Source organism: Hyperolius riggenbachi, chromosome 4, assembly GCF_040937935.1.
Source record: "Hyperolius riggenbachi isolate aHypRig1 chromosome 4, aHypRig1.pri, whole genome shotgun sequence".
Classification (NCBI taxonomy): Eukaryota; Metazoa; Chordata; class Amphibia; order Anura; family Hyperoliidae; genus Hyperolius; species Hyperolius riggenbachi.
In genome coordinates, this window is record NC_090649.1 from 94,714,329 (window position 1) to 94,739,394 (window position 25,066).

The 25,066-nt window shown below is 45.8% G+C and overlaps 1 protein-coding gene across 4 annotated transcripts in view; it reads right to left on the reverse strand.

Moving 5' to 3' along the window:
- Positions 1–25,066, reverse strand: part of ASAP2 (ArfGAP with SH3 domain, ankyrin repeat and PH domain 2) — a 297,947-nt gene that overhangs the window by 38,678 nt on the left and 234,203 nt on the right. For all 4 annotated transcript variants that reach the window (XM_068280327.1, XM_068280325.1, XM_068280326.1 and 1 more), the window contains exons 12-16: positions 24,975–25,062; positions 20,885–20,933; positions 9,427–9,593; positions 2,103–2,236; positions 403–497 (exon numbers count right to left, since the gene is read on the reverse strand). In XM_068280327.1, the coding sequence (XP_068136428.1) occupies positions 403–497; positions 2,103–2,236; positions 9,427–9,593; positions 20,885–20,933; positions 24,975–25,062 (533 nt within the window). The remainder of the gene's footprint in view (positions 1–402; positions 498–2,102; positions 2,237–9,426; positions 9,594–20,884; positions 20,934–24,974; positions 25,063–25,066) is intronic.

A 25,066-nucleotide genomic window follows, 5' to 3' on the forward strand; every position in this document is an offset into this window, starting at 1 on the left:
CTGGAAACGCGTGCTACAAAAAGTAAAAATGTTTCCAGTGTTTCCATTTAATAAAACGACTGAATGTGTTAGTAAATGATTGTAGCCAATTGATTATTAACTTCTCAGGGCGATTTTGCATAGATGTGACTGTTTTATAGAACTCAAAGTGCCACTAACAACCGTAACTGAAATGTGCGTTTAAAAAACCCCTCAAAAAAACTTTCCAAAATATCAGTTACAAATGTGAAGCCGTAGTTTCACAGTAACATTCCTGGGCAGGGGTTAGGGTATGCCTGCCCTCCTGTACTGTAATTGTTAGGTAATAGTTGGCTACAAATAACAGCTAGGTGTTTGGCACACAGGCTTGAGAAGCACTAGCATTCTGGGAAATGATGTAAGGGTGATGTAAGTGCAACTTACATATCACTGCTGGGTGCAGGTTTCACAGTATCGTCAGCAGGCAGACAGGCCTCCATGATCTCATTAAATGACGTATTTCCAATGTTTTTGGCAAGCTGAAAAGACATGTCAACAGATTTATGAGATTTTGGTCATCTGATTAATGTTTCTATTAAAGGGAAATGATAATCAATAATTTGAAAGAACTCTGTGAAGCATTAAAATATCGCCCAAGTTGTATCAGTGATTGCAATTCATTTTTCCAACACTTTTTGTCCTGGTCTTTTTGTCCAAAACATCGGATCTGCATGCTTGATCAGAGTATATGGCTAAAAGTATTGGAGGCAGAGTATCAGAAGGATAGCCAGGCAATGTGCAGTTTTGAAAAGGAAATAAAAATGTCAGCCTCCTTGACATTTTTATTTCCTTTCACGTCAGTTGTCCTTTAAGGCTCTTCCACACCAGAGCCCGTTTTCTGCGGTTTAATGCAAAGTCGAAACTTTGTGTTAACTAAGTTAAAATGAAAGTCCATAGACTTTCATTTTACCTCTCACACCCGACGCTGCGTTTCGTTGAGTTGCGGTTCGACGCATCCAGGAGCTTTTAATGGTGGGAAACCAGTGTTTTCCAGTCGGGTTATTAATTACTACCGCCGCTGATTGTGTCTCACCGCTACATCCCAATGACACGACACAAGGCCTATAACGCGTGCAGGAGAACGGCTCCTGCATGTGTTTTAGATGTGAAAGAGCACTGCTATTACTGCATATACAATTAATTTGTGATGACTTTTATCTGATTAAAAGAACATTGTCGGTTTTTTCCTTTTAATTACAGGTTACATTTATTAGGAGTCGGTGCGTTTTTTTTACGACTTGGACTCCACAGGTACCCAAAAATTGCTCTAGGTGTCTAAAATTTGCTCCAACTCCACAGCCCTGGCCATAAAAAAAGTGTAATTGAGCTAAGAAGATATCTGTTGTCTTAAAGGAAAGATACAAGCTTAAAAAAAAAATGTACTTACCTGGGGGCTTCCTCCAGCCCCTGGCAGCCGTCCTGTGCCCTCGCCACAGCTCCACTTTCAGCTGGTGGCCCGGCGTCCCCTCCGGTACAGATGCCGACCTTCATAGGTCGGCATCTACTGCACCTGCGCCAGAGCCGCTCTTAGTTGTGCTCACGTGGTCTGGAGTGTTCTGTGCAGGCACAGAACTACTGCGCAGTATACTCCAGACCACGTGAACGAGAGCGGCTTTCGCGCAGGCGCAGTAGATGCCGACCTGGCGTGGTCGGCATCTGCACCGGAAGGGACCCTGGGCCACCAGTTTAAAGCGGAGCTGCATTGAGGGGACAGGATGGCTGCCGGGGGCTGGAGGAAGTCCCGGGTAAGTATATATAATTTTTGCTCGCACCTTCCCTTTAAATGGATCTTCATTTCTGAAATACGTTGACTATGAATATGGAATAAGATCTATTTGAGCAGAGAACACCTGCTCCTGAATTCCTTTTTGCTGCATTTGCTTTTCATTCTGATTTTATAAGCACAGCATGTCTTATTGCCCTGCATTTGAAGTCTTCCTGGACTTTTGTAAATTCAGGGAGTGGATGAAACCAAATGGTATGTAAATACAAATGAGATGCATTCAAACCCAAATGCAGTGCACACATTAAAAGTAAGTATTCCACTTATCTGAAATCCACACTGACATGGCCAGCTGACATACCAGTAGCTCTGAAGTTCCCAGCACGTCCAGTGTGAGTGACTGTATTCTGGAGTAATGTACACCGAGTTCTCTGTGAATCCCTGAGCACTCAATACATGTTAATATACCAAGATTAGTAGAAAGCCAGGTAGGTTCTAGGAAGAAAAAAAAATAGAATAGGTTATGTTAGTTCAGGCTACACCAAGCCCTGATTTACCTCACAGGACCTTATAGGCCCAGATGTCCTGGCACTACAGACTTCACCCTCCATGAGCCTACAATCCCCCACCAAACTCCACTGCAAGTGTGCTGGCTGTCCCAGCTCTCCCTTACTTCCCTTGCCCATTATAGGTAGCTACAGGTACCCCATAGTATTAGGTAGCAAGAAGTACCCTCAGTATTAAGTAGTTAGAGGTACCCCCCTAGTATTAGGTAGCTAGTGGAAACCTCAGTATTAAGTAGCTAGAGGTGCCCCTGGCTGAAGGGAGATCTAATCAGGACTCTACATAGAGATACAAGATGGATTTATTCGCCAAGTACGGTGGTGCCGTACTCAGAATTGCTTGTGGTACACATGGCATTAGGCAAAGTACACAAAATACAACAGTTAAACATGCTACATATACAGCCAGATTACATATGTTGACAACATTAACAGAGCATTTACAACGATTACACATACACAACATTAACGGTACGATACATCTACATCTAACTAATGGTGTGTGTTCGAGATTCGGAAGGGAGGGCAGAGGAGCAGCTCCTATGGCACCCGTGCTGATAGCAGACTAGGAGGAAAGAGTCAGGGGTCGGTGTTGTTGAGTAGTAGAACTGCCTGCGGGAAGAAGGAGTTCCTGCACCTGGTGGTCTTGGAAGGGATAGTCCGGAAACGCCGACCAGATCGGAGGAGCTCAAAGAAGAGGCTGCCAGGGTGGGAGGGGTCACTAGAGATCTTGGTTGCCCTCTTCCTCATCCTAGCCGTGTGAAGGAGATCAAGAGGTGGCAGGGGCGAACCGATGATCTTTTCTGCCTCACTAATGATTCTTTGCAGTTTGTGTCTGTCGCTGGTCGTTGCACCGGCATACCAGACAATGACTGATGAGCAAAGTATGGACTCCGTGGTAGCAGTGTAGAAGCTGGTCAGCAGCTCCCGAGGCATGCCAAATTTTTTAAGTTGACGCAGGAAGAATAGCCTCTGCTGTGCCTTCTTTTGAATTTTGATGGTGTTTTGCCCCCATCTTAGGTCAGCGGATAAGGTTGTGCCAAGGAACCTGACTGATGGTACTCTGGAGACCTCGGTCCCACCTATGTGGACTGGTGGGGGAGTGGGAGGGTTTTTCCTGAAATCAACAATCAGCTCTACAGTCTTTGTTGCGTTAAGGACAAGGTTGTTGTTCTTGCACCAATTGCAGATTCTCTCTATCTCACTGCGGTAGTCTTGCTCTCCGTTGCTGCCGATGAGGCCGATGATAGTTGTATCGTCAGCAAACTTGATGACCTTGACGGACTCTGAGGAGGAAGTGCAGTTATTGGTGTACATGGAGAACAGAAGCGGGGACAGTACACACCCTTGAGGCGCCCCTGTATTTGTAGTTCTCTCGCTGGAGGAGCAGTTACCTAGCTTGACCCGTTGTGTCCTTTCTGAGAGGAAGCTCTTGACCCATGCACAAAGTATGGGGTCGATACCAAGCTGTGTCAGGTTGTCGACCAGAGTGTCCGGGCAGATCGTGTTAAAGGCCGAGCTGAAATCCAGGAACAGGATTCTGACGTAGGAGTCAGGCTTGTCAAGGTGCTCCATGATGTATGCCAGGCTGATGTTTATGGCGTCCTCTGTGGACCTGTTGGCCCTGTATGCAAATTGGAGTGGGTCTAACAGTGCATTGGTGGTGCGTTTGAGGTGGGTGAGGACTAGCCGTTCTAGAACCTTCATAATGGTGGGTGTTAAAGCTACGGGTCTGAAGTTGTTGAGGTCTGTGGTGCCTGGCTTTTTGGGGCTGGTATGATTGTGGACCTCTTCAGACAGGAGGGGACTGTGCCTTCTGCTAGCGACTTACTGAACAACGTGGTGAGCACCGGAGCTAACTGATCTGCACAGGTCCTAAGGCAGTTTGATGAAACACCATCCGGGCCTGAGGCCTTCCTGGGGTTGAACTTCAGCCTGAGAACTTCCGCTTCCTGTACTGCGACTGGTGCAGCAATGTCACGGTCATTCAGTGTGGTGGGTGTCACTATCCTTGTCAACCTCGTGGCCCCGAGCTGCAGTGGCTGTTGCTCAAACCTGCAGTAGAACTCATTGAGTTCCTCAGCCAGATTCGTGCTAGGGATCACCTGTTGAGGAGGAGGTTTGAAGTTAGTGACTGCCCTGAGACCTTGCCATACCTCCCTCGGATTGTTGGACTGGAGGCTGAGTCCCAGCTTGTCGGAGTAGGCTCTCTTTGCAACTTGCAGTTCCCGTTTCAGAGCGTACCTGGCCTCCTTGAACTCAGCTGGGGAGCCGGACTTGTGCGCCTGCTCCTTGCGTTTACGAAGCTGGCGCAGCTTGTTATTGAACCAGGGCTTGTTATTGGGGAAGACCTTGAAGGACTTAGAGGGGATGCACATTTCTTCGCAAAAGCTGATGTAAGAGGTGACATTCTCTGACCACTCGTCAATGGTGGGTGCCTCCAGGGATGACCAGTCGGTGCAGTCAAAGCACGCCTGCAGCTCCAGCTTGGCCTCCTCAGTCCACTTTTTGACAGACTTGACAGTGGGCTTGGCAGTCTCAAGGAGCCTCCTGTAGGTTGGGATCAGATGGATTAGGTTGTGATCAGAATTCCCCAAGGGGGCGCCCTGGGCGGCCTTGTATGCGCCCTTGTGGACCGTGTAGCAGTGGTCCAGGGTGTTGTGATGCCTGGTGGGACAGGTGATGTGCTGCCTGTAGCGGGGCATCTCCTGACGCAGATTTGCATTATTGAAGTCGCCCAGGATGATGAAGAGGGCTTCTGGATGGGCAGTCTCCCACCGAGAGATGCTGTCGCCGAGTGCTTCCAGGGCATCCTTGGTGCTGGCGTCGGGTGGTATGTAGACTCCAACAAGAATGAGGGATGAGAACTCCCTGGGGGAGTATTGTGGTCTGCAGTTGATGGCTAGGAACTCGACTTCTGGGGTGCAGACCCTGCTGAGGATGGTGGTGTCGGTGCACCATGTAGTGTTTATGTAAAAACAGATGCCCCCTCCTTTCTTTTTCCCAGAGAGCGTAGGGTCGCGGTCGGCGCGGAGCAGGTCATAGCCTGGAACTTGCAGGGTGTGATCGGGGATGTATTCGCTCAGCCAGGTCTCCGTGAAACAGAGGACCGGGGTATTCCTGCCAATCGAGGATTTGCTGCCAAGTAGTAGGAGCAGCTCGTCTATTTTGTTTGGGAGAGAGCAAACGTTAGCTAGCAGGATGGCCGGAATGGAGGAGCGAAGGCCTTTCCTCTTGAGTCTCACAAGTGCACCGGCTCTTCTCCCTCTGTAACGTTTGTTTCGGGCACCCTCAGTTTTGTTTGTAAGATGTTTGATGTGTTCAGTGACCGCGTCCCACAGGGGCTCCCCCTTTGGTAGGTTGTTTCTGGTGAGGGGTTCCCATTTCAGGAGCTCCTCTCTGGTCAGAATGGTGATGTGCTGTGGAGCTGATTCGGCTCCCATGGCGAAGCGCAGCTGGGATCCCAGTGTCTGACAGTTTAAGTAGCAGAGCACAGTTTTGTGACCTTGGCAGGGCTGGGGCAGATAGTTCATAGGTTGTGGCAGATGTGCCAGCGGTGGTTCACGAGTACAGGGCGTGAGTGATTCTAGGTAAATGGCAGTTGTCTGGGCAATGGATTACGGTAGTGATAGTAGCTTATAGCAGCTGTGCGGGCAATAGTACAGTCCTAGCGGTTGTACAGGCAATTATACAGGTACATAGCACTGCTTCTGACAGCAGTACAAGGTTCATAGCAGTTCTACAGACAATAGTATATTAGTTCCAGGCTCATAGCGGTTATACTGGCAATAGTGCAACGTTCATAGCATTTATACTGGCAGTGGTTGGTTCACAAGACAATAGTAGCAAGGTTCATAGCAGTTCTACAGGCAATAGTACAATAGTTCCAAGATCATAGCGGTTATAATGGCAATAGTGCAACGTTCATAGCATTTATACTGGCAGTAGTCGGTTCATTTGTTTATAGCAGTTGTGCAGGCTATGGCCTGTAGTAACAGTTATAGGGGCAGTAGATATGGCCTATAGTAACAGTTATAGGGGCGTCACTGGGGGAGGGGGGTGAGACGCCTTTCCATCATCAGGCGCCTGTAGGCACGCGCCTACAGTGTCTTATGGTAAATCTGGCCCTGAACTGGACAACAGTTCTGCATGGAGATCAGATATTTCCATCAGCGCAGGAAGCAATTTTTTTACATTATGAGGGGTTATAGACGAACTCAAAGCATGGTTATCATCATGTTATTTTCACTACAGTTGCCCTTTAAGCAATTGAGAGAAAATGAAAAAAAAAATGCTAAATACCCCCATCCATGCTGGGGTTTGTAGTTCCAAACATTGGTGACACAAACCGGGTCTCAAATATTAGTCTGAACTTTTTAATATCCGCTTTGAAAATGATACTGTCTTAATTGCGCATTTTAGAAATATTGATCTCATTGTATCATCCGCCTGCAGAAGTTTTTCCCCTCCGCTGGATTCAGACCTTCTAGGTATTTTGTGCTCTCATTAGAAATTCAATTAGGCATTCTGGATAGGTGGTGTTAACATTAATGTCATCGCTCGGTAATAAAGAGCTTTATACAAGCTCTGGACTGCGGCCAGCGAAGCGGAATGAAATCCTGTGGACGAAGCTAATTGCCTTGAGAGGCTAAGCAATTACGCTAAGTAACTGCTACCAGAAGGCCTTACAGTGAGTGCCCTTTTCCTCTCTGAAGAGCCGTGCTTTTTATCTTCACTTAGCAAGCGGTCAGTGTAGTTGTACTGGGATATCAGAGCTAACCTGTGGAAGGCTGCATGATAAACAGATGGCAATGCTGGACATGTTACCACCTTATCACTTCAGCAGTACAGGCTCAGCTAGACCCGCAGTGTGGCTGGACTTTCTGTTATAAAAGACCGGCCTTGCCCCCTCTTGCCCATGCCATGCCTCTGTTCACCCTTGCCATAACCCTCCCAGGAATGCAGGGTTTGAAGAAGTAACAGTTGAGACCCTGGGGTAACCTTAATAACATTATCAATAACTTTATAAGCCAGCTGACAGAATTCATATTGTAACTTATGCTTTGCCTGAACCTAAGGCCGGTCTTACACCTGACCATAGCATTGCGATGCTTGCCCCCCCCCCCTCACCTGCAACGCCAATAACTACATTCATATGACCTTGCGGCAGAGTCCGACTAAAGGGTCATACTCCTCCAGTGGAGTTTCAATTAGCTGCAGTGCGGTGCGATCATTGAATTGCAACGCACCCAAACAGAACTAATGCAGGTCAATGGAGCAGTTTCCATTGCTTAAAAACTTTGCGATGCGACCCAGGAAAGGAATCAGATGCATATTGCAGTTTCTCGCAGCACAGATCTGATTCTCATTAGGGCCCATTTCCACTAACAATAGGATGTGATGAGATTAACACATCGCGCCGCGGACACTTCCGTACATGGCTGTCGGATGTTGCTTACAAGAATCGGATGCTTACTGCGAGAATCTGCAGCATGCATCTGATTCTTTTCCCAGCCACATCACATCAAAACATTTGCAAGCAATGGAAACAGCTCCATTGACCTGCATTTGTTCTGTTCGGTAGCAATGATCGCATCACGGCTAACGGAAATGCATTAACTGGAAGCCGCATCTGGACTTCTGGAAGTAAACCAGAAGTACACACAGCGAAAGGAATTGATCGCATCGTATCCTACCGCTAGTGGTAATTGGCCCGAAGTGTGCTAGGCCCCATAGACTTTCATTGGTGTTGCATTACCCTGCATGCAGGAAGGGTAACACAACCCAATGAAACCAGCATGGTGAAAAAGGGGCCTGAAAGTGGAATGAACGAAGAACTTCCTCTCTGCTTTAAATTAATAACCACAATATGATAGCCTTTATGGAGAAAAAAAAAATCTTCAATACATTTTAACCACTTCGCATCCAGACTTTGTTTTCCCCTTATGGACCAGAGCAGTTTTGACAGTTTAGCTATGTCCATATTTGATCAGTAACAACTTTATCTCTACTTATGACACCTAAATTAAATATATATTGTTTTTTTCAAGACAAACTAGGCTTTCATTGTATGGAATTTTACACTCAAACTATTTTATTTTCTCTGCATTTTAATGGGAAAAATAGGAAAAAATGAAAAAACACATTATTTCTCAGTTTTCCCAATTCAAAATAAAAAAGAGCTACTGTAGATAAAAACACACATTTTGTTTGGCTATTTTTACTGTTTATCACAAAACTTAGATTATGGTCCTGTCACAATTTATGGTGATGATATTGGATTCTGGAATAATGCTACAATGTGTATTTTTCACAATGAATTGAGAAAATAAAATAATTTTTAATGGTAAAAATCAACACCATTAGCTCAGGTAACATGTATTCCCTTTCACCAATCAGTGCTGCATCAGAAAATGCCAGAAATATGCACAGGAACAAGCCCAGTCCTGCACAGCACTGCTTCTGCTACAAGACATGTAGTGTATCTACGTCCTCGTGGCTTGGATGAAGTCACATAGGACATACTGTAGATATACTGTAGTGGTGGATAAAGTGGTTAAAGAAATCCTAAAAAACCCTGACATTTTAATTGGCTTCACTTCTGCAGAAGGCACTGAAAGGGTTAAGCCTCAGTATTTACCGTACTATATGGAGAGCTGCCTCAGCAGAGTTCTCCTGCAGTTTATTCACAGGAGCTGATAAGAACTAATTACACATGTTGATCTGCCTTATGCTGGGGATACACGGGTCGACCCGGCGGCTCGATTAGCCGCCAGATAGACTCCCGCAGCGTCCCCGCGGGCAGCCGGATCGATTCCCGCTCGTCCCCACGGGAGCTCCTCATCTTCCGCTCGATTCCCCGCTATTGTCCGCCCGCGGGGATCGAGCGGGGAATCTATACGGCAGGTCATCGGACCTGTCGGATATTATCAATCGAGCCATCAGCGGCTCGATTGATAAGGATTTGTCGATCCGTGTATCCCCAGCATTAAACACAGAGACGTTAATTTCTTTCACAACTATATGTGGACTAAAGACTAATTGTGCTCTGTGAAAGAGTTTGGGTCTACTTTAAACTACTGGCACAAGAGAAGGGGTTGCAGGCAAGACAAGTAATCCTACCTGCAGCTCCACAGTCACAGCAGATATCGTTCCCAGGCATCTTCTGGATGTCAGATATGATCTCCTTGGTTAGCTCTTGGACAATGTTGTTCTCCCCTGTGCTGTGGTCTCCTTTGAATGCATTGTTAAGAGCTTCTTCTTTGCTGTTCTGGAGCACGGACATCCATCTATAGATTTAGAAAGAATAATTGGAAAGCATTTGTTAAAGGATCTTAGATTGAGTGCTGTTCACCTATCTTACTACTCCGTTTCAAAGCACTAACCGATTCTGAAATGAGCACTCTGCAAAATAAAATTAAGCATACCCAAGAGCGCCAATGCTTAACAATTGCCTTCTAGTTTATAGACATGACTGCTAGAGTAGAATGGTCCAAATTATTTTTCATTACAGGCAGTGGGTCTGCTGGACACGGAAACGGCATTGGTGCACCACTAGCTGGAGCAACACTGCCAGCATTCCAGCTAACAAAAGAACATCAGTTCTATCATTAGCAAGACTGCCTGCAGTAATATACAGACATTGTGCAATTCCCTGCTGACAATCATGGCTCTGAGTGGCAAACTAGTCTTGCACCACAGCCCTTAAGAAAGGAATCTTGTGAAGAATCCAGTGGAATGATTGAAACGCAATGGTGCCTGGTAAAGAAGTGGGAATTCCAACAGGATGACCTTACTGTTTAAGCACACCACATTTCCACCACTGTACCACTTCCAAACAAGGACATTGGCTTTGAGTAGACTGGCTTTCTAATGCAGAAATTTTAAAGAAAAGTGGTGTTTTCTGGCCTACCGGTTCTAGGTACAATGGGGACCCAGGTAAATGTAACCTTCATTCCCCATTGGCAGACTCCCCCTGCCCCCCAAAAGCAGCGTTAGGGGCTGCCAAAGTTGCATAACACCCCACCAGTGCCTCCCAGGTCTTCCCCCAACTTTACTTTGGTTCCCAGAGGCTTTACAAGATAGAGGAGCCCCGGACATATGGAGGAGATTGTGAGGACAGGTGAGTTGCTACACTGCAAGGACCCTGGGACCAAGAAAAAGTTGGGCGGGAGACATGGGGGGGCCTGACAGCACTTGGGACCCCTTGGCAATTGCAAAGTTTCCCTCTTCTTAATCAAGCCAATAGAAAACTGTAGAAATTCACCCACAGCAAAATCAGATCTAACTTCCTCCTCACTATTCCCTTCTGGTAAGTCATGCTGTATGCTCTGTGTGCAGAGACAAGTCTGCTGCTCTGTGGGTTCAAAATGAGTCAGAGGACTAGGAGAGCAAACAGTATGATTCATTGGAAGTGAGGGGGTGAAGGAGTTAGAGAGGCTAGAAAGAGCTGCAGGTTCGAGTATATTATGGTTGCACAACTTTTTTTTTATCAGTTAGCTTGACTGTAAAAGGAACAATTTTACAAGGTAAGAAAAAGCAGCAATACTTTTAGTGAACACTTCTCCTTCAGGATATAGTAGTGGATCCATATTCTTTGATCACATACCAGTCAGGACAGAAATAAAAATACGAGAGGCCCTCAAAAAAATGACAAAGACAGCTTCTGTATTAATTTTACATCTGGAACTGCTGAAGTAATAGGCTGGCTTTTCAGTGTCCACTGACCAGAGAAATCAATGACTCTGTAGCTTATCTCCAGTACTTTCTGGCCCAGATACACAAGTTAGCAGAGAGCGGATGAAACATTTGTTCCCAAAGCTCGCCAGTTACTTTGGCCCCACCTGGTTCAGTTTAACTCTGTTTCCATTACCAGGCACCTTGCTTGACAGGTTTGGCCACAAGCATGACATTCCATTTGTAATATATCCTGTACTGCAGCCTTTGGAAAGCTGTTCCTACAGTGTGACAGTAATTAAAGTTTGTACAAAACTATTATTTTCTACAGTTCGCAGAACCAAGCAAAAAACTGCCAGAAATAAAAAGTTGGCTTGTGGTATAACATCTTGTACTGTACAATTTTAATTCTTCTATTCATACGCTCAATTTCAGCAAAGCACAACCCTGAGGACAGAACTGGACATGGAAAAGGGTAAACAGGCAACAAAAGGAACCTGAAAATATGACCAGAGAACTGTGTTGGCGAGCTCAGGCAGCCTTCACACCAGGTGCTGGGCATTCAGTCCTGGATTTGACTTCTAAGTTAGGCTCACTGATCTGAACTGATCACCGATATCCCACAATGCAATAGGTGTTCCTCTCTGCTAATAGCTGAAGCACTCTCACACACTGCTTTGTGGGATGCCAACAAAAGATGACATAAGCAGGATGAAGTTACAACTTCAGCTCAAGACCAGAATGGCCCACAGAAGGTCTGTCAGACGTGCGGAGCTTACCTCCGCCGTGGCGTTCAATAGCGCAGCCGCGACTTCTGGGTCGTCTGGGCATGCTGTCGGCGATGACGTCGGCAGCTCATCTCAGGGGCAGATAGAGGCTGGTCGCACACGCTGTGCGCGTTGCACCTCTTATGGCCTCAGGAAGCGTGTCAGCTGACAGCCGGTCAGCTGACACACAGGGCTGCATCTCCAGCTCCTGATTGCGGGGGGGGCGGTTGGGGGCGTGGCTTTCCTGCCGTCTCGGGTTTCTTAAGCCCTGTGCTGACAGTCTCACATTGTCGTAGCTAATACTTCGCAGTGGAGGCTTCAGACCTTAGTCAGATCCGTGTGTGCTTGCACCGGCAGGACCCCGGGGATTCACACTTAGCTCAGGAACAACATATTATTGTGATTGTATTATTGACCTCTGCCTTGCCTCTTACTACTCTTCTGCCTAACAATTCTGTACCTTTGCCTATCTGATCTGTTGCCGACCTCTGCCTGAATAAACACTTTGATTTGCCTTACGATTTTGTACCTTATCTGTCAGATCTGTTAACGACCCTGCCTGTTGACCATTCGTTATCTGTACCAGTAACAGTATTACCTCCTACTGTCACTGTTTGTATTAGGGCCCGTTTCCACTAGTGCGGTGCGGAATCGCCGCATATCACCGCTGACAAAATCGCATGCGGATGCGATTCCGCATGCGTTTTTTGCCGCGATTTCGCATGCGATTTCGCATAGGCAGGGTATATGCGATTTTAACCATGTCACTGCCTGTGTCAATTTACATTACTTTCAATGCGAAATCGCGGCAAAAAACGCATGCAAAAAACGCATGCGATTTCCCTATTAAATACATTGCCTGCGATTCGCCTGCATTCCACACGCAGGCGAATTCTGCAGGGTCTACCGTGCAGAAAATTCCTGCACATAAAAACGCAAATGAAAACTGACAAGTGGAAACAGTCCCATCCACTTGTATTGCCTATGCGAATCCGCATGCGTTGTCTGCATGCGAATTCGCGCTAGTGGAAACGGGCCCTTATACCATTGTTTGTTTGTCTGCTAGTGCCCTCATACACTAGCAGATCGTTACAAGGTCCTTAAAGAGGAACTGTAGTGACAGATATTACAATGCAGTAAATTATTCTGCACACTGACTTTTATAATAATTTCCCTGGTTTCAGCATCAGAAACATTTCCTATATCAGTATATTGCTTTATATTGGCAACTAGCCCCGCCCTCCCAAAGATGCTTAACCTGCGCTGTTTCACTATGCCGAATTCTCCTCCCAAAGTATTCTGGGAGACGGAGTATTTTTTCTATTGTATTATAGGAAACCTAAACTGAGAAGGATATGGATTTTTCCTTTTAAAATAATACCAGTTGCCTGACTCTCCTGCTGATCCTGTGTCTCTAATACTTTCAGCCACAACCCCTGAACAAGCATGCAGATCAGGTGCTCTGACTGAAGTCAGACTGAATTAACTGCATGCTTGTTTCAGGTGTGTGATTCAGCCACTACTGCAGCCAAAGAGATCAGCAGGACTGCCAAGCAACTAGTATTGTTTCGATCATACACTATCCGAGACAATACCAGGGAAAATTAAACAATCACTAGGTCCTAAGACCAGCCCTATAGGTATGATTGATTAAGCAATAAGCTCAACATAAATATAGGTAAAAGATTGCTGGATGATATGTGTTGTCACCAGCACAACTGCAGACGTGAGCGTATATGCTACTACAGCCTCAATGTGGAGGTTGAGTACAATGGTAAAATGGAGGTCTTTGCTTATCCCCCACACTTGCAAGGTGTGGTGTAGCTATTCCATTTAATTGTAATAGTCTGTAGTTGTAGCTTGTGGGGAGTCCTATCGGCTGCCCTGGTTTGCCCTTAGGCCGTGTCTCCCAGGGAGCCCTGAGTCTAGTACCTACTCAGCCCACAGTAAGGAGGAACATATATATACAGTGAGAGTGCCTATATACAAAGTGCTAGATATATGAGTCTCAACATGTTTCACCTAAACGGCTTTATCACAGAGTGCTATACATATATACAATGCTAGTGCCACCCACACCACCACAATGTCCCCCCGCAAAAAGCCCCTGTTAGAGCTGAAGCACCGAGTATGGTGCAGATTTAAATACTGAAGGTACAACATGTACACGCCCTTGGGTGTGTCCTCATGTGTTATGCATACCTGTTTGCAGGGTCCCCTAGAATTCTATATGTCCACCAAAGCGTAGCTGCCTGCCCTGCACGCTGTATGGTCGCACATCGCCTGATCAGAGCGTGTGTTGAGACCAAGTACTTCCGGGTAAGCGGGGAGTCACTTCCGCATAGGGCGTTACCATGGCAACCAGGCCGCCGTTCACATCAGACAACACGGCGGCCATCACGTGTACATGTCGCCATGGAGACCCTGCCTCCATCCGAATGCATGCGGACCGCCGCCCCACCGCCACCGCCTGCCCCACAGGCATACACCGCACTCTCCGGGCTCAGCGGTGGCCCACTCAGTGCGCCATCCAATTGAGCGGGGCACCGCCTCCGCAGCCATTTGCTGCCCTGTAGACATATGCTGGACTTATCCAGGCAGGGCGATAGGCCAGTCAGTGCGTATATGTTTCCATGGGAACAGTAAGCCACCTTAGCGCGTGCATACGGAGGCTCACCGTCACAAAGGTACAGTAGTCTCATAGACATGTACTGCTAGTTATGCCCCCACTATTTGTTCTTTCTTTTTATCAGTGACTAATTGCCAATCTCCCTCATTATGCGACAGATCCCCTCATACCAGTCGCCTGCCCATTGTGAACTAGGGCAAGATAAGGCTAATGTACCGTATTATATATGCATCTACCAGGTGGGCACAGATCCATCAATCTGTATGTGCCCGCCTTCCATGGCATGTCTCATGGGGGCCAATCAATAATGAGGCCCGATACAGTTCAAGGGGACACATATCTGGGCTTGGTGTGGCCGACAGTGAGGTGGAGATAAGCTACCGGGGGCAGGTGCAGTGGACAGCTAGAAACAGATAGGGGTCAGGAGGGACCACAGGTGCACAGTTGTATCATGCGTGTTGATTGTACGTGCTGGCTTAGATCAACACTGTATTTTAAATTCATAAAAAACATGCTAGATTGAAGTCCTCATTCAGGCCATTGGGGGCAATCGTGTCCAATCGGTAAATCCATTGCGACTCTATCTGCGTGAGTTTTTTATCGAAATTCCCTCCTCTAATGTTTTTTTCCCACTGTTGAATTCCCCAAAATACAATATCGTATCTCGTTCGGGGATGCACCTGGTTCATGTGACGTGCCAACGATGTGTCATTTCTGTGTGTAATGTCACCAATGTGTTCAAGGACACGTTCTTTAAGGGCTCTAGTGGTTTTTCCCACGTACATCATATCGCATTTGCATTTCGCAGCGTATACAACTCCCTTAGTGTCACATGTAATAAATGAACGGATCTCAAAAGATCTCCCATTATTAGGAGATACAAATTGTTTGGTAGTTGGCATATATCTGCAGGCCTTACATCTCCCACAATGGAACGATCCATGTGGTTTAGTTGGTAACCAAGTCTTCAGTGGTGTCTGAATCCTAGAGAAGGTGCTATGGACCAAAATGTCCCTTAGGTTGTTTGCCCTTCTATATGTTACAGATGGATTTGAGGGGAGTATACTGGCCAGGTCCTTGTCCTTCTTTAATATAGGCCAGTAATGTTTGACAATCTCAAATACTGTGTGTGATTGCTCAGTATATGTAGCTACTAGTCTTGGTGGTGTACGTTTAGTGCAAGTCAATGCTCTGTCATTCTGTTTTTTGGGGGATCTTTCCGATGTATCTTTCAGGGTTTCCTCTCTCGGGGTCTTTTTTGCTCGTATATATGCTTTCTGAATCACTTCCTCGGGGAATCCCCTCTGACTAAACCTCGAAGTGAGCATTCTACATTCATGTTCAAATGCCTGCTCACTAGAACAGTTCCTGCGTAGTCCTCGAGCCCTCCCATAAAATAATGATGTCATCGATAAAACGACCCCAAAATATTATGTGAGCCGTATAAAATTGCAGATCTTCTGAAAAGACATATTGGTCTTCCCACCAGCCCAGGAACAGATTTGCATACGAGGGCGCGCACGCCGTCCCCATCGCACTGCCCCTGAGCTGGTGGTAGGTTTTGCCACCAAACCAGAAGATATTATGTGTCAATATAAAATCCAACAACTTAATCAGAGTATTATTGTGTTCAGTGAGGTGGTTTCCCCGCGTAGACAAAAAAAAAGAGAAAAAATTACTGTTCGAGGACTACGCAGGAACTGTTCTAGTGAGCAGGCATTTGAACATGAATGTAGAATGCTCACTTCGAGGTTTAGTCAGAGGGGATTCCCCGAGGAAGTGACTCAGAAAGCATATATACGAGCAAAAAAGACCCCGAGAGAGGAAACCCTGAAAGATACATCGGAAAGATCCCCCAAAAAACAGAATGACAGAGCATTGACTTGCACTAAACGTACACCACCAAGACTAGTGGCTACATATACTGAGCAATCACACACAGTATTTGAGATTGTCAAACATTACTGGCCTATATTAAAGAAGGACAAGGACCTGGCCAGTATACTCCCCTCAAATCCATCTGTAACATATAGAAGGGCAAACAACCTAAGGGACATTTTGGTCCATAGCACCTTCTCTAGGATTCAGACACCACTGAAGACTTGGTTACCAACTAAACCACATGGATCGTTCCATTGTGGGAGATGTAAGGCCTGCAGATATATGCCAACTACCAAACAATTTGTATCTCCTAATAATGGGAGATCTTTTGAGATCCATTCATTTATTACATGTGACACTAAGGGAGTTGTATACGCTGCGAAATGCAAATGCGATATGATGTACGTGGGAAAAACCACTAGAGCCCTTAAAGAACGTGTCCTTGAACACATTGGTGACATTACACACAGAAATGACACATCGTTGGCACGTCACATGAACCAGGTGCATCCCCGAACGAGATACGATATTGTATTTTGGGGAATTCAACAGTGGGAAAAAAACATTAGAGGAGGGAATTTCGATAAAAAACTCACGCAGATAGAGTCGCAATGGATTTACCGATTGGACACGATTGCCCCCAATGGCCTGAATGAGGACTTCAATCTAGCATGTTTTTTATGAATTTAAAATACAGTGTTGATCTAAGCCAGCACGTACAATCAACACGCATGATACAACTGTGCACCTGTGGTCCCTCCTGACCCCTATCTGTTTCTAGCTGTCCACTGCACCTGCCCCCGGTAGCTTATCTCCACCTCACTGTCGGCCACACCAAGCCCAGATATGTGTCCCCTTGAACTGTATCGGGCCTCATTATTGATTGGCCCCCATGAGACATGCCATGGAAGGCGGGCACATACAGATTGATGGATCTGTGCCCACCTGGTAGATGCATATATAATACGGTACATTAGCCTTATCTTGCCCTAGTTCACAATGGGCAGGCGACTGGTATGAGGGGATCTGTCGCATAATGAGGGAGATTGGCAATTAGTCACTGATAAAAAGAAAGAACAAATAGTGGGGGCATAACTAGCAGTACATGTCTATGAGACTACTGTACCTTTGTGACGGTGAGCCTCCGTATGCACGCGCTAAGGTGGCTTACTGTTCCCATGGAAACATATACGCACTGACTGGCCTATCGCCCTGCCTGGATAAGTCCAGCATATGTCTACAGGGCAGCAAATGGCTGCGGAGGCGGTGCCCCGCTCAATTGGATGGCGCACTGAGTGGGCCACCGCTGAGCCCGGAGAGTGCGGTGTATGCCTGTGGGGCAGGCGGTGGCGGTGGGGCGGCGGTCCGCATGCATTCGGATGGAGGCAGGGTCTCCATGGCGACATGTACACGTGATGGCCGCCGTGTTGTCTGATGTGAACGGCGGCCTGGTTGCCATGGTAACGCCCTATGCGGAAGTGACTCCCCGCTTACCCGGAAGTACTTGGTCTCAACACACGCTCTGATCAGGCGATGTGCGACCATACAGCGTGCAGGGCAGGCAGCTACGCTTTGGTGGACATATAGAATTCTAGGGGACCCTGCAAACAGGTATGCATAACACATGAGGACACACCCAAGGGCGTGTACATGTTGTACCTTCAGTATTTAAATCTGCACCATACTCGGTGCTTCAGCTCTAACAGGGGCTTTTTGCGGGGGGACATTGTGGTGGTGTGGGTGGCACTAGCATTGTATATATGTATAGCACTCTGTGATAAAGCCGTTTAGGTGAAACATGTTGAGACTCATATATCTAGCACTTTGTATATAGGCACTCTCACTGTATATATATGTTCCTCCTTACTGTGGGCTGAGTAGGTACTAGACTCAGGGCTCCCTGGGAGACACGGCCTAAGGGCAAACCAGGGCAGCCGGTACGACTCCCCACAAGCTACAACTACAGACTATTACAATTAAATGGAATAGCTACACCACACCTTGCAAGTGTGGGTGTGGGGGATAAGCAAAGACCTCCATTTTACCATTGTACTCAACCTCCACATTGAGGCTGTAGTAGCATATACGCTCACGTCTGCAGTTGTGCTGGTGACAACACATATCATCCAGCAATCTTTTACCTATTTTTATGTTGAGCTTATTGCTTAACTAGTATTGTTTAAAAGGAAACATCTTGTCCAATGTCTCCTTACTCAATAGGTGCTGGCTTACTGAACAGGAAGAACCAAGTTTCAAACTCTGGTTTCCTATGTCAGAGCCAGAGCCATTAACCAGTACACTATCCAACCACTGCTAATTTTCACTTTCTAAGTAGATTTCAGTTTTGACCTTGACACTCCTACCTTTGAAGACTACAGGTTCCTTAAAGCACAACCAAAGTGAGAGGCACAGGGAGGCTGCCATATTTATTTCCTTTTAAGCAATACCAGTTGCCTGGCTGTCCTGGTGATCTTCTGTCTCTAATACTTTCAGCTATAGACCCTGAACAAGCATGCGGCAGATCAGGTGTTTCTGACATTATTGTCAGATCTGACAAGATTGCCTGCATGCCTGTTTCTAGTGTGATTGGCAGCCTTCATATTCTTCTCACTTCAGCTGTCCTTTAATGTGATGGGAGGTTTAAAGGAAAAAAGCACATTACTTTTATTTATTTTTTTATCTCTGCAATGACTGATCTATCTTTGCTTTATCTACTCAAATTCTACTGCCCACATTAGTCAAAATATTTGCTTAAAGGTGTTCTGTTTGGTTTAGATTTTGTTTCATAAAAGGTTCATCTTAAAAAGAGAAGACTAGTTATTTGATTTCCCATGGACAACAACCAGGTTTAAAGCAACAATGAAAAATGTCAGAACAAACAGAAGATTGAATATGAATGGTGCCTTTGAGGCACCAGAGAATGAACTATATTTAAAGTGGATCCTAGCTCAAAACTAGTTAGACCAGCTTTAGCTCGTCAAATAGGGTGGCCAGCTGATTTCTATTCAGTGCGTCCAGATAGCACATGCAATTCCTCAGTCTGCCTCTAGATGGAGGTATGTGAAAGGAAACATTTTATAGGAAGGCTTTGTGCTCACCTGTTAACTGAACCAACACATGCAATGTCTTTGATAAGTTGTTGTTGTGAGGAAAAGAAGAAGAAATGAGCAAAAAAAGAGGAAGAAATCTTCTTACCCTATTAGTGTAGTGAAGGAAAATTGCCTCATGCAGCATGGGGGGGATCAGGTGTACTACTGGCATGCAGAGGTAGAGGGAGGACGGGATTTACCATAAGGCACTGCAGGCTCATGACTACAGGCGCCTGATAAAGGAAAGGTGCCTCACTCCCCTGAGTGCCTCCCTCCTTCCCTATGAAGAGTCCCAAGTAGAGCATAAATGAAGGGTCACTCTACCCAGTTTCCGGCATTCCACTGCCGAGATCTTGCTTCAGCCGGGGACACCTCTACCTAACACCTGGCGGCACCGCTAGCTACCTAGTATTAGGTAGCCAGAGGTACACTCGGTATTAAAGGGAAACTTAACTGAGAGTGATATCAATGTTTCCTTTTAAACAATTCCAGTTGCCTGGCAGTCCTGCTGATCTCATTGGCTGCAGTAGTGGCTGAATCGTACACCTGAAACAAGCATGCAGCTAATCCAGTCTGACTTCAGTCAGAGCACCTGATCTGCATGCTTGTTCAGGGGCTGTGGCTAAAAGTATTTGAGACACGGGATCAGTAGGGGAGTCAGGCAACTGGCATCATTTTAAAAAGAAAAAACCATATTGTTCTCAGTTTAGGTTCCCTTTAAGGGGCACCTGTAGCTACCAACACCAGGCAGGGGAAGTAAGGGAGAAGGGAAAGTGAAGCCAGCCACACACTTGAGGCTCGGCGAGGGTCCTTCAGAGAACATACAATTACCTTTTACTATAACTACCGTACACAGATGCTCTACACAGTAAGGGCCCATTCACACTTGTGCGTTTTCAGAGCGATTTCAGCTTTGCTGAAAATCGCTAGCGATTTGAAAAACGTGTGCACAATGAAAGTGTATGGAAGTGTTCTCATCTAAGCGTTTAGCGATGTGCTGAAACGCAAACGCGTTGCATGCAGCGTTTTCTGAGCGATTCTGGAGCGATTAGCGATTCAATAAAAGTATTTGAATTGAACTAGAAATCGCAAAACGCTAATCGCTGGAAAAACGCTCTCTATACAGTGAAGAATCGCTAGGAAAAAACGCCAGAAAAACGCTCAGCGTTTTGCGTTAGCGTTTTCTAGTGTGAATGGGCCCTTAGTGTTGGGAAAGTATGTTTTAGGCAGCAGCGTAGCTAGGGAGCCAAGGGCTCCAATGTGAGTTTTAAATTAGGCCACCTTAAGTATTTTATACATAACAATTGATGCCAAGCATTAAACCACTACATAGTGTCAGGAAGGTGTAAGTAGTGGGGGGGGGGGGGGGGGGGGGAGCCGTTTTATTAATGGATTACCACTATTCAAATTACAGAGGGGTTTATCATTAGCACTACAGGTTGCAGTATTGCTAAGCCACTGGTTTTGGGGATGTGGGAGGAAACCAAAGCAGCAAGAGAAAACTAACACAAAGTGAGGACATGCAAACTCCTACTTACATTTGGCACTCTTGTTCGTCTTCAGCCTGGAAATGATATGTCCGATCATCTGTTACAAGAAGGCAGAATGCACAAGTCAGCATGGAATGTTTGTGCTACACTACCAAGAATAAGGAAAACTTAAGCCCAATCTACACGATACGATTCTTTGTACGATTCGATTACAATTCTATTTACAATTCGATTAAATCCGACATGTCCGATCGGGATTCGATTTGATTTGCCATTACAAAACAATGGCAAATTGAATTGAATCGAATCCCGATCGGACATGTTGGATTTAATCGGATCGTAAATAGAATCGTAACTGAATCGTACAAAGAATCATATCGTTTAGATGGGGCTTAAGTGTTGTAGATGTTCTAAGATATAAAGGCATTTCACATAACAGCCATATTAATACCTGTTCCCCTTACTGTCAATACACGTTTATATTAACCACTTCGTACAATGGGTTGAAGGGTTCAATAGCACGTGCACAAGCTTGCGCACGAGTGCTTTGGCGGAATAGCAGGACTTCTATAAAAGTCTTATTTGCCTTAAAGGTGCACAAATAGGACTTTTATAAACATCCAATTTACAGGAAGTGGTTAAAGGGAGTCTCAAGTGAAAAAAACAGGGGAACCCTCGCAGGAGAGGAACAGGAAGGCTCTATAGGACCCGGACCCTTCCCTCTCCTTAGGCAAGTATCTGTATTTGTTTACTTCAGACTCACTTTCTTTCTATTACTGTATTTTTTTGGACTATAATACTCACTTTTTCTCCTCCAAAAGTGTGTGTGTGTGTGTGTGTGTGTGTGTGTGTGTGTGTGTGGGGGGGGGGGGGGGGGGGGGGGGGGGGGGGCTCACTGCGTCTTGTAGTTTAAATGCAGGGATTTCCTGACTTGTGAACGCCTGCTAATATGAACCTCCAACCCGCCGCAATGTTGGGGACTACTCTGTACTGTGCCCATGCAGGAGGACGACACGGGGAGAAGAAACAGAGGACACAGGGAGACATAAAGGGGCGTAGAGGAGGACAGAGGCGGAAACAAGAAGGACACATGGGGGAAACGAGGACAGAGGAGTCACAAGAGGTACAAGGTGGCATGAAGTACAAAGGGGGTATAATCCACAAGATGCCCCTTCATCACAGATGCAACAGGTTTAGTATATATATATTTCCCCTGATTTTTGTCCTCTTAACCTAGGTGCGTCCGAAAAATACAAACAAATCTCACTGACTACTCAAAACAGAAATTTGCCTTCTTAAAACAGAAGGTATTTGCGATAATGCAGGTTGGAGTAAGCACACAAGGCATCACTGCTAAATATGTATTCCATTAACACACCTCCAGAACTGCTAGAATGCAATGACGTGTCAGCTTGTTAATATTATAGAGTTAATACAATTACAAGCTGACACATCATGCATTCCAGCAGTTCCAATGCAGGGACAATTTTCATATTCATCAGTGATGCATTGTGGGAGACATCATATGCTCACTCCAATCTAAATAATCATAAATACCTTCAGTTTTAAAGAAGGCAAACTTCTGTTTTGCATAGCATTTTAGTAAGAGGGCTCTTGGTCCTTTCCAGCCCCTTACACACTCCTCGGAGTTCTGGTTCACCATGAGCTTACTGGGTAATCTGTAACTCTGGCCACTCAGTAATGGTGTCATCCAAATTCCACGTTGCTGTTATTATGTGGAGCTATATTTATTTAATGCATCTAAAGTGGCTGGAAAGTGTACTGGTTAAGAGCTCCGCCTCTGACACAGGCCAGGGTTCAAATCTCGGCTCTTCCTGTTCAGTAAGCCAGCACCTATTCAGTAAGAAGGTGAAGACCTTGGGCAAGACTCCCTAACGCTGCAATGCCTATAGAGCACACCCTAGTGGCTGCAGCTCTGGTGCTTTGAGTCCACCAGGAGAAAAGCGAAATATCAATGTTCTGCGTCTTGTCAAGTTACAAAAGCATACAATGCAGCGAGCTAGAGCAGCGTCTCTCACTATTGAGATATGTTAAGTCACTCACTTAAGGCGCTTTTGGAGTTTAAGCGCTGGCAATTTTTCCAAATCGCCCTGAAAGCACTTGTGCAACGATTCTCTATGAGAGTTCACATCCGAGCGGTTCTTTCCAATCCACTCAGAGAAGCGCTGCCTGGACCATTTTTCCTTTGTGCAGCGATTGCGTTTTTAACAATACATACATTGTATTAATTATTTTCCGGATCAAAGAGTTCACTTCCTGACTGACGTCAGGAAGTGAAAAAATTGAATCTCTCTGCAAAAACATTTAAAAAAACGCTTACCCAAACCGCTCAACTGATAGAAATTGCCAGAAAGGGGGGGAAAAAGCGTCAAGAACCGCCCGACACTAACGGCAGCGGAACGCAATGTGAACGAGGCCTAACTGCTATAAATCTCTGCTACGCGTTTGTGTGACATGCTATAGAAATAAAGGATTGCTTATTTTCATACGAGTATGCTGTATAACCGGTCTGCCACAAACAGTTCACCGATTTACATGTACATATAAATTGTACATCTACATTTTATAAACATGAATAGCTCACATCAGCCCAGGAATAACCATGGAAACCAGGTAATCTATGTACCTAAAGAAACAAAAACATTTCTGCATATTTTTTTTTTCTAGCACTGTCAGAGGAGGAAACGGTTTCCTGTATTATTAAATGTGCTTGAATGTTCTGAAACTGGACTGTCTGGTTTCTGAATACCATACAAGTATTGGTTAACAGCTGGCTCCTACCCAACCGCATACAGAAAGTAAGAGATCATATTCAAAGCAGTCTGGCTAATGAATGTTAAAAGGCAAAGAAAGATGTTCATTCAGATGGTCTGCACTCTGGTTGATCATTATATTGTTAAAGGGAGGCAAGCAGCATTCCGCTCACTAATTTTATGTGGCCTACCACTTTGCGTCCATGTTGCAGTTGCTTCCACTGTTTTCTTTCTTTATAAACCACTAACAGCTGACTGTTGAGTATTTAGTAGTGATGACATTTCATGAATAGACATATCACACGGGTGGAATCTTACCACAGTACCAACGCTGGAATTCACTGAGCTCCCAAGAGCATAAAACATTACGGGGGCAGCAAGGTGGCATCACAAGGCAGATTACCACACGATTTCTTGCTGAAATCTATCGGGAATCAGCCAGCAGTGTATGAGCAGCTTTAGCATTTTTCATGAAATGCATGTGGAACAGTCCATTAATAGGTTTCAGCAAATGATGTGTTCTATTCCAAAACTAGCAGACGGCCAGGCCTGTATTTACCTCACAGGAGCCTATAGGCACAGATGTCCTGGCACCCTAGACTCCACCCTCCATGATTCTACACCCCCCGCTGCACTGCAAGTGTACTGGCTGTCTCAGCTGTCACTTCTACCTTACTTACCATGTCCATCATAGGTAGCTACAGGTGTCCTTTAATATTAGGTAGCCAGAGGCACCTCAGTATTAGGTAGCTAGAGGTGCCTCTGACTGAAGGCAAATCTCGTCAGTGAAATGCTGAGAGCCGGGTGAGTAACCTCATTTACGCTATGATCAGGACTCTAAAAAGGGAATGAGGGAGGGAGCCGTCTCTCCATCATCAGGCGCCTGTAGGCACGGGCCTACAGTGCCTTATGGTATATCCGGCCCTGCAGACAGCCCACTGATTTGCTTGCCATATAAAAATGCAATTATCCAGAAGTCTTTGCCTTTTTAGAGGTGTAAAAGGGTGCATATAAACCATTCTGCTGGGGCGTAACTGGGGGGAAGCATCCCCTGCAAAGTTTTGCTGGGGGGCCCGATGATTTGTAGTTACCCCCTGGTGCTACAGTGCCAATATCAGCCCTATGTGTACTTGGTATATTTAAGCAATACATCGTTCTAAAGCTGCTTCAGCATTCCCTTCAAAAGCTGCCACAGCTACGAGTCCGAAAGGAGACAGGGCAAAGCACCGTATCGGGTTTCTCATTAAAACTTGCCACATGGCTAATAGATGACAATAGACGGGATGTAACTCGATATTTCAGCATGACAATGACCCCTCTTCACATCGCCCATTAATGACAGGAGGAAGCTGAGGGGAACTTACGAGAGATGAGGTCAAAGCTTTTCTTCTCCTCTGGGTTTGTTTTCACTTGGCAGGTCAGCAGGTTCAGCTTGGCAGGAGGTAAATTGGCCTGA